The sequence below is a fragment of the Peromyscus eremicus genome, chromosome 1 (assembly GCF_949786415.1).
Source record: "Peromyscus eremicus chromosome 1, PerEre_H2_v1, whole genome shotgun sequence".
NCBI classification, from domain to species: Eukaryota; Metazoa; Chordata; class Mammalia; order Rodentia; family Cricetidae; genus Peromyscus; species Peromyscus eremicus.
The window spans coordinates 97,462,943-97,471,159 of NC_081416.1; the positions used below are offsets into that span (position 1 = coordinate 97,462,943).

The 8,217-nt window shown below is 42.3% G+C and overlaps 1 protein-coding gene across 1 annotated transcript; it reads right to left on the reverse strand.

The window, feature by feature from the left end:
• Positions 1-681: 681 nt before the first annotated feature.
• LOC131901781 (olfactory receptor 52M1) lies at positions 682-1,635 on the reverse strand. The gene has a single exon (XM_059252860.1). It carries the CDS (start codon positions 1,633-1,635, stop codon positions 682-684), a length of 954 nt encoding a protein of 317 aa, XP_059108843.1.
• Positions 1,636-8,217: the final 6,582 nt, after the last annotated feature.

The window sequence follows — 8,217 nt, forward strand, 5'->3', positions numbered from 1 at the left end:
CTTATGAAAGTATGTCTAGAAAACAAACTGAATACAAAGGGTTAGTGATGACCTAAAATGTCTTATAAATTTCAACCAAAACACTGAGCTAGAATGCTTAAGTCATTTGGTACATGGATTATAAAGCATTTTTTCCTATTTCCTTATACATAAAATGTGAACAATAATGCCTCATAAGATCTGAGAGTATTTATAAGAATTGTGAGGAGGGCTGGAGAGACAGCTCAGAGGTTAGGAGCACTGGTTGCTCTTTCAAAAGTCCTGAGTTCAAGTCCCAGCAACCACATGGTAGCTCACAAGTATCTGTAATGAGATCTGGTGCCCTCTTCTGGCCTGCAGGCATACGTGCAGGCAGAACATCGTGTACGCAGTAAATAAATAAATCTTAAAAAGAATAATTGTGTGGAAAGTGTGAGATTTTTAAAGTGCTATTTATTTGCTGCTGATGTCATTATCATTGTTGATTTACCTCCTTCGCAATTCAAGCACCCTCCAGTCATAAAAAGATAAATATCTTCCACCCTCAGACATTTCAGAATTATGCATTCCTCTCATTGTTCGTTTGGGACTATAAATACTAGCCCAACAGCTCGGTCTGGGTCTCCCATTTGGAAAGTAGCCATCCATATCTGAATGTGTTCTTCTCCAGGGACTTACTTGAGAGAGAAGACCAAGCGGCAGTCACCTGATCTTGGTTCCTGTCTTCAGGATCTGAAGAAGCCTGTCTCGGATCTGCTTTGTACGAACAGCATAGACAATGGGATTAAGGATGGGGGGAATGAGGAGGTAGAAGTTGGCCAGCAGCGTGTGGATTGGAGGAGGCACATGGTGACCGAACCGGTGGATGAGGGAAGAAACGGCAATGGGAACGTAGAAAATCAGAATGGCACAGATGTGAGAGCCGCACGTCCCCAGGGCTTTAAGCCTAGCCTCGGGAGTGGCCAGCCCCATCACGGCTCTGAAGATCATTACATAGGAGGCAGCAATGGCCACTGAATCCAGGATCAACACCAGAAAGCCAATGCTCAACCCATAGACGTTGTTGACTCTGCTGTCACCACAGGTCAAGGCAACTACAGCCATGTGTTCACAGTAGGAGTGAGAGATGACTCGGGTTTTATAAAGAGGCAGTCGCAGGCGGATCATAAGCGGTAGGGGTCCAATGTAAAGGACTCCTCGGAGGAGGGCAGCCAGCCCCAAACGACCCACCACTGCCTGGGTGAGCACCATGCTGTGCCGCAGTGGGTTGCAGATGGCTACATAGCGGTCAAAAGCCATGGCAAGGAAGATGCCTGACTCAACGGTAGCAAAGCAATGGATAAGAAACATTTGACATAAACAGGCATCCAGGCCAATGTTGCCAGCTCCAAACCAGAAGATTGCCAGAAGTTTGGGCATAGTGGAAGTAGACAGAACCAGGTCAATGACAGCCAGCATGCACAGAAAGAAGTACATGGGCTGGTGCAGGCTGTGCTCTACCCTTACCACCGCTAGGATGGTGATGTTCCCCACCACAGCCACCAGGTACATGGAGCCAAAGGGGATGGAGAGCCAGATGTGCAGGGACTCCAGCCCTGGGATGCCGGTGAGCCAGAACGAGCTAGGGACTGAGCAGACATTATGAAAAGTGGGCATCGCTATTTATAAGTAAATCTCATTTGCGTCCCCAAATGCAGCAAGACATTTTCCCCTGGAAATTAAAGAAAAAAAGACAGCATTCTTGGGACATATAATAAACATCATTGAATATACAGTGAAACACAACTTTTAGAAGAAACTGTGACATTTCATATGATTTGAATTTCATGTTACACTAAACTATCCATGTAAATGGATACAAACACAATCAAAAATATGTGTTTGAATGAATGGATGATTTTTTATAGTATAATCCTCAATGAGTGATGTTTTACATCAATAAATGAATTGCCCTGAGGCAGGAGTCAACTTATTTGATGATTTATTTCTCTGGGTGTACTATAAAGTAGCTTTGGTGATCATATTGGAATGATCTTCTAATGTCCCCTCTAAGGAAGCAAACCTGCTTGTCAAGAGATAATACTGGGTGAAGATTGTTCACCATAGGATCTGATCTAATACCCACAAGAGAACACATAGCATGCTCATGGAGACAACTGAAGGGACCATCTGCAGAGGTGCAGGCAGGGTTGGTGGGATTAAGAAGTATCTGGATGAACAGTGAGCATGGTTACTTAGCCCAGGTGTAGTTAGCAGAAGATAGGAGAGGCCACTTTTCCAGGGCTGGGGCTTTTGGTAGAAGAAAAAGACATCCTGAACATGCTTGGTGGGAAGGGAATTTGAGAACAAGTCTCTGGTTTCTATTATTACCCCTCTATCTCTGCCTGGTTCCTCAGGATGGCAGGGCCCAGCTAGAAACAGTGATTCTTCACAAGAACCATTCCTAAAAGAAACTCACTAGAGCTGAGACACAAGGTCAGAATTCTAGACTCTGGTAAACTAATCTGGGAACAATTATTAACTATTTACCTTTTCTTGTTGAAATACAACTAGCATCACTTCCCAACAGTTTTTAAAAGCTATAGCCTAGAGAAGTTGTTATGACTATTGCAGTCATGTTCAATAAAGTGGTGATAAGCCTCAGCTCTTTCATTCATTTGATAGCAGTGTGCGAAATATGCTCATCAACCCTCAAAGAACTTGGAGCTGTCTATCCCAAGGAGCAGCGCTGGCATGAGGGCAGTTGCTGCCCTGTAAGCTTGTTGTAGCTTAGTACTTTTCTGCATACAGTGGACTCACCCCCAAGCTCCACAGAGATAGCTAAATAGACCTAGTGTTAGCAATGAGTATAAAATAAGTGATAAGTCTACCATTGGGCCGGAAGGAAGGGTGCATCACAACTGGTCTCTGAATTCACTGACCAGAGTGGGGCAGGGCCACACCTGAGGTGAGTCTGTCTCAGCTCCTTGACCCTATGGACTGGCTATCCTCTATTTGCCCCACCAGATCCCAGCATGGTGCATCTAGAAGATGACTGTTTCTGGGATCATCCAGATTCCCCTGTTTCTAGCTGGGCTCTGCCATCCTGAGAAACCAGCCAGAGATAGAGGGGTAATAATAGAAACTAGAGACTTGTTCTCAAATTCCCTTCCCACCAGGCATGTTCAGGATGTCTTTTTCTTCTACCAAAAGCCTCAGCTCTTGAAAAGTGGCCCCTCCTGTCTACTGCTAACTACACCTGGGCTAAGTAACCATGCTCACTGTTCATCCGGATACTTCTTAATCCCATCAACCCTGCCTGCACCTCTGCAGATGGTCCCTTCAGTTGTCTCCATGAGCATGCTATGTGTTCTCTTGTGGGTATTAGATCAGATCCTATGGTGAACAATCTTCACCCAGTATTATCTCTTGACAAGCAGATTGCTTCCCTAGTGGGACATAAAATCTGAGGGGGGCCAGTCACAGAAATGAATCAAAAGGAAAAACAGCTACAATGTGAGGGCAAAGTCTAGATAAACTTGTCCATGACTTTGAGCTTTATAATTAATGGACCCTTGTCTATTTCACCTCTTGCTTCTAAGCAAATTACTTTCATAGCTTATGCAGGTTACACTAAGGAAGTCTTTAATGTGGAACATAATAGCTTTGCTTTGCTCTGCTCCAGTAAAGTCCTTGAATGGAAAAATGGGCAGGACTCTCAGATGAGTGCCTTTGTGCCCACAATTCTCCTGCACAGCTGTTGCTACTATTACATTCATGAGAGAGTTATTTCAGATCCTATCTTCCCTCCCAAGGTCATGCAAGTCCCTGTACTGCTGCCCTGGGGAGGAGACTCCCTTTTAGATTTGAGCAGATAAGTTGCACTGTGGAATATTTCTTCCTCTTCCCTATACCTGACCACATGTAGAGCTATTTTTCTGCATATTCCACCTCCATTTCATCTCTCCAAGCCATCTCCAAACACTTTGTGACAGTGAAAATGGTACTCAGGACTGGAGAGCTGCACCTCAGCTGCTAAATGAAAGTAGACAGAATCAACCTTTTCTCTAGGGTCCTAACACTAAATATGTCCTTATGCCCCTAATCAGAAGTAAGCCATGTACCTTAAAACATGCAGGAGAGAAGAGTGCCTCACAGAGATGTAAGAGTTCAGTATTCGCATTAAGACAATCTCCCGCCTGAGACCCCTATCCAGATACATCCCCATAACCAACCGCAGCTCTCGCTGCTCCTCATCCTTCCTGCTACCTTCCAATGGGGATAAATATTTGTTTGTCAACTGTTCATGATCTTCTGTGCCTGAGAATTACCCATGCTATTTTCTGACACTGAGACAGTCCGATCTGATCTTCTTCACCTGGAAAATCCTTTTGCAATCCCCTTGCTGTAGTCTAATTATGATCTTAGGAAAGCCTGCTTTAATCCTTAATTAGGTCTCTTCTGTGATGCAGATTCTCTGACCTGCTGATATGCATGCATGTTTCTCTAAATACAATGCAGGTGCCAGAAAGCCAAGGGTTCTGTCTGTCTCATTCTCTACTATAAATTCTTCCCTAGCCTGGCTCTGTTGAATGAGAATGCAGTGCTGTGTCTGTTTAAAATGCTGGAGATGTTTTGAAGTGTTAAGTCTTACGTTTGCATTGGTGTAGTAAAAATTTTTCCAAGCACTTTATATGCAATTCCATGAGGCCCCTACCCTTTTAGTCCACTTCCAAAAATATTCCTTCCCTTTGGTTCTTACCTTGGAAACTTAAATAGAGGCATGATCTAGAGTTGAATGCCCAGGAATTCCAGGTCTCCTCATCCTCATCAGCTGCAAGTCTTCCTGGTGTCACTGATCTTTTTCTTGTTTCTTCTTCATAAGATGCTCTGATGGTATCAGAAGAGCCCAGAACTCCATAAGTGCTTCAGAGACTAATAAACACTCTGCTGAGTAGTCTTGGGGATTCCAAGAGTGGTGGAGTGGCTCAGGGTCCAGTGCAGAAGGACTGTCCCAGGAGGATAGACAGAGAATCTGCTCATGCGTACAGCTCACCCCAGCATGCCATGGCTGGTCCAGAGTGAGAGAGGGAAAGAAGGGACCTTCTGAGTCATAATTTCTTAGATCTAAGTCCTGCTCTGTTCCCCTGTCCTGGCCCCTTGGAGCTGGCAGGTATTCTAAGGACAATATGCAGAAATCAGAAAGTCCTCCTACATGAGTCTTCTTGGACTCAGAAGGGATTGGAGGTCCATATTCATGAAAACTATAAATTCCTAACATTTCTCTCTACAATATTTGAGGGCAGGGTGATTCCTGACTTAACACAAAGGACATTATCACAAAAAATAGACTTTAGAGACTTTTTTCTATCTCTGATTTACATCTTTCAGGAAGGTTACCAGGTGTTCATAAAGGAGATATTCCACTCCATGCACACTTATATGCACTAACATTACAAAACGTGTCATTCCTCACAAAAGAGTATAGCCAAGTTAAGGAGGCAGTCTCTCTCAGGGTATCCTAATGGGATGCTTGTGGGTTATGGGTGTTCTAGAGCATGGGGCAAAGAAGTCTCCAAAGCTCCAAAGGTTTGAATTCAAGCTGCTCCAATTCTGTTTCTTCAGGTAGAAAATTGGAATCTTTGCTGCTTGTGTCGTTTTGTAACTCAGGTTCTTCTCTATAAAAGAGTTGGTGAAACAAGCATACTTAGACATCACCATCCCCATCAGTACTATTCTTTCTGCATCCTTAGGAGACATTAGCTCTCATGAGCCCAGCAGACACCAGCTTCCTTCTTCAGTTCAGGATCCAGTAAGTTAGGAAAGAGGACGATGCAGGAGAGTCATTACAGGAAGGACTTGGTCTCCTCCTCTCTCTTTCATGACATCTTACAGCTACACAACCCCAGAAGAAGATGGGTTCGGCTTCATTCCATATGTTGCTTTTGAATCTTGGGTCAGTATTTCCACCTCAGACAGAAGAACTCTGCCTTTGGTAAACTTAGTTTATCAGGTAAGCCTTTTATACCTGAATATTTTGCATCATATTCAAGGCATTTTTTAAGACTATAGTAATGTCTCACCCTTTAATTGGCATGTACCAACTCTCAATCTTTTCGTTTTCCCAATTAATAAATAAAAGTGCACATTAGATGTGAAGAACAATAGTAAAGGCCTTACCTTAACCCACAAAATGATCTTAAACTTACATGTATTCAGAAGATGTCTATATACAGCCTTGGAATCAGAAGCAAGCATCATCAATATAACCCTGTGCAGGAGAGAGCACCCAACCTGAAAACAAGATGATACCAGGGACAGACTGGGTGCTCTAACAAGGGTTTTCTGGACACAGCAGGATAGTTGAACCTATGAATTCACAGTAGTGACCAACCTGTGCAAGCCAGAGCCAGATAAAATAATAGTATAGAAAAGGAAGGTGGACACAAAATCCCACCCCTAGCTAAGGAGCTATTGGCAGTTGACAACTGCTAAGAGGGAAAGTCTGCGTTCTTAAAAAACAGCTCCTGGTAGGCTAAGCCCTCCAGTGAAGGCCACATATCCAAGAATATATGGGCACCACAAACTGTGCTTGAATTTTTTTTTAAATAGGACACAAAGTTAAATGGCCAGGGAAGGCAGAAAGGATCTGGGAGGAATGAGGCAAAGGGTGAATACAGTCAAAATACTTTGCATAAAATGTCCAAAGACATTTTAAAATGAGAAAAAAAGAGATACTAAAGTGTAATCATTAGATGTATGTACACATTTTTAAAAAAAGCAAGTTTGATGCCACTAAATATCTTAACTCTTCACTGTGTAATGATTTACTTAGGCCTCAGTTTGGGTTTCATCCAATCAACTTTGTCACAGAACTCAGCTTCTAAACCACTAGTGAAAATGTATTGGTCAAGCCAACACAGAAATACCAAAAATCAAGACAGTTCTGCTTATAATTTGAAATTCTGATTTCAAGTTCATAACCTCATCAATGAGCTTAGTGTCACATTCTCTGAAACTGTCCCCTGGTTGTGTGTAATTCTGGAGGAAAACAGAATTTTAAGCTTGCTAGTATATATGCTAAATTGAAAATATGTAGGAGCCTATATAATTTTAGTGATTCATGTACATCTCCAAAGACTAATGGTTCATTTTATCATCCATGAATGGGATTCTGATAATGAATAGGTAAAGAATTTTTCTAGAATCCTCCTATCTTAGGCAGAAGACCCAATATTTAGGTTTGGGAATCATACAAACATTCCATGTTCATTTCCATGAGGGAAATGCCCTGCCAGGTGATTAGGTAAGTATGCCATAGGGTGACATCTATCATATCACCACTTCTAGTACTTAATGGATGTAGGTCCTTGATATCTTGAAGTCTTAATTCTTCTTTATCCCTAGTCCATCCTTGATATTTCCTCCTGAATTTCACTACTTTTATGAGTTCCCCAACATTCTCATAGATCCTGAGATCCCCATGTATTCTTCATTCCACCTATAAACCACCTCTGATCTTTGGAAACTTGCTCTGGACTAATCCTTCTGTACATTGTGAAAATGTGTTGCTCTCATTGTTAATAAAAAGCTTATTGGCCTATAGCCAGGCAGGATTTTCGGAGCAGAGAGAATGCAGGGAAAAAGAAAGGTGGAGTCAGAGGAGTTACCAGACAAACAGAGAGGAAACAAGACATGCAGAAGAGGTAAAAGCCACAAGCCTGGGTGCAGCACATGGATTAATAGAAATGGGTTAATTTGAGTTGTAAGAGCTAGCAAGTAACAAACCTGAGCTATTGGCTGAGCTTTTATAATTAATAGTAAGTCTCTTGTGGTTATTTGGGAGTGACTGCCAAGACACAGAAAAATTATGCCTGTACATGGCATCCAACGTGGGGTCACATATATCCAATAAGACCTGAGAAACCTTTTTAAAAAAAGGTTCTAAACACAAAAAAACAGAGCCAAACATGGCTTTCTAGTCTCATGTGTCTCATGCCAGCCACAGTAGATACAAGTCTCCTGGCAGCTGCCTGCATGTTTGAGCCACCAATGCACCATGAGCTAAGCCCATGGTGGATTTAAGTTTTGTTCATGCAGACAGAAAAGATTATAGATATACAGTAAAGACAAATCCAGACAGAAAAAAACTTTAAACCAGTTACAGTGTGTTTAAAAATGTACATAGACTTGGGACAGAAAAGAGAAATGGTATAGACAGTCAAAAAAATAGCTTAAAAATAATAAAGTCTTTAAAGA

What these genes read in the sequence shown, in the direction of transcription:
- LOC131901781 (XM_059252860.1), bottom strand. Translation starts at nt 1,635, where the DNA reads ATGCCCACTTTTCATAATGTCTGCTCAGTCCCTAGCTCGTTCTGGCTC.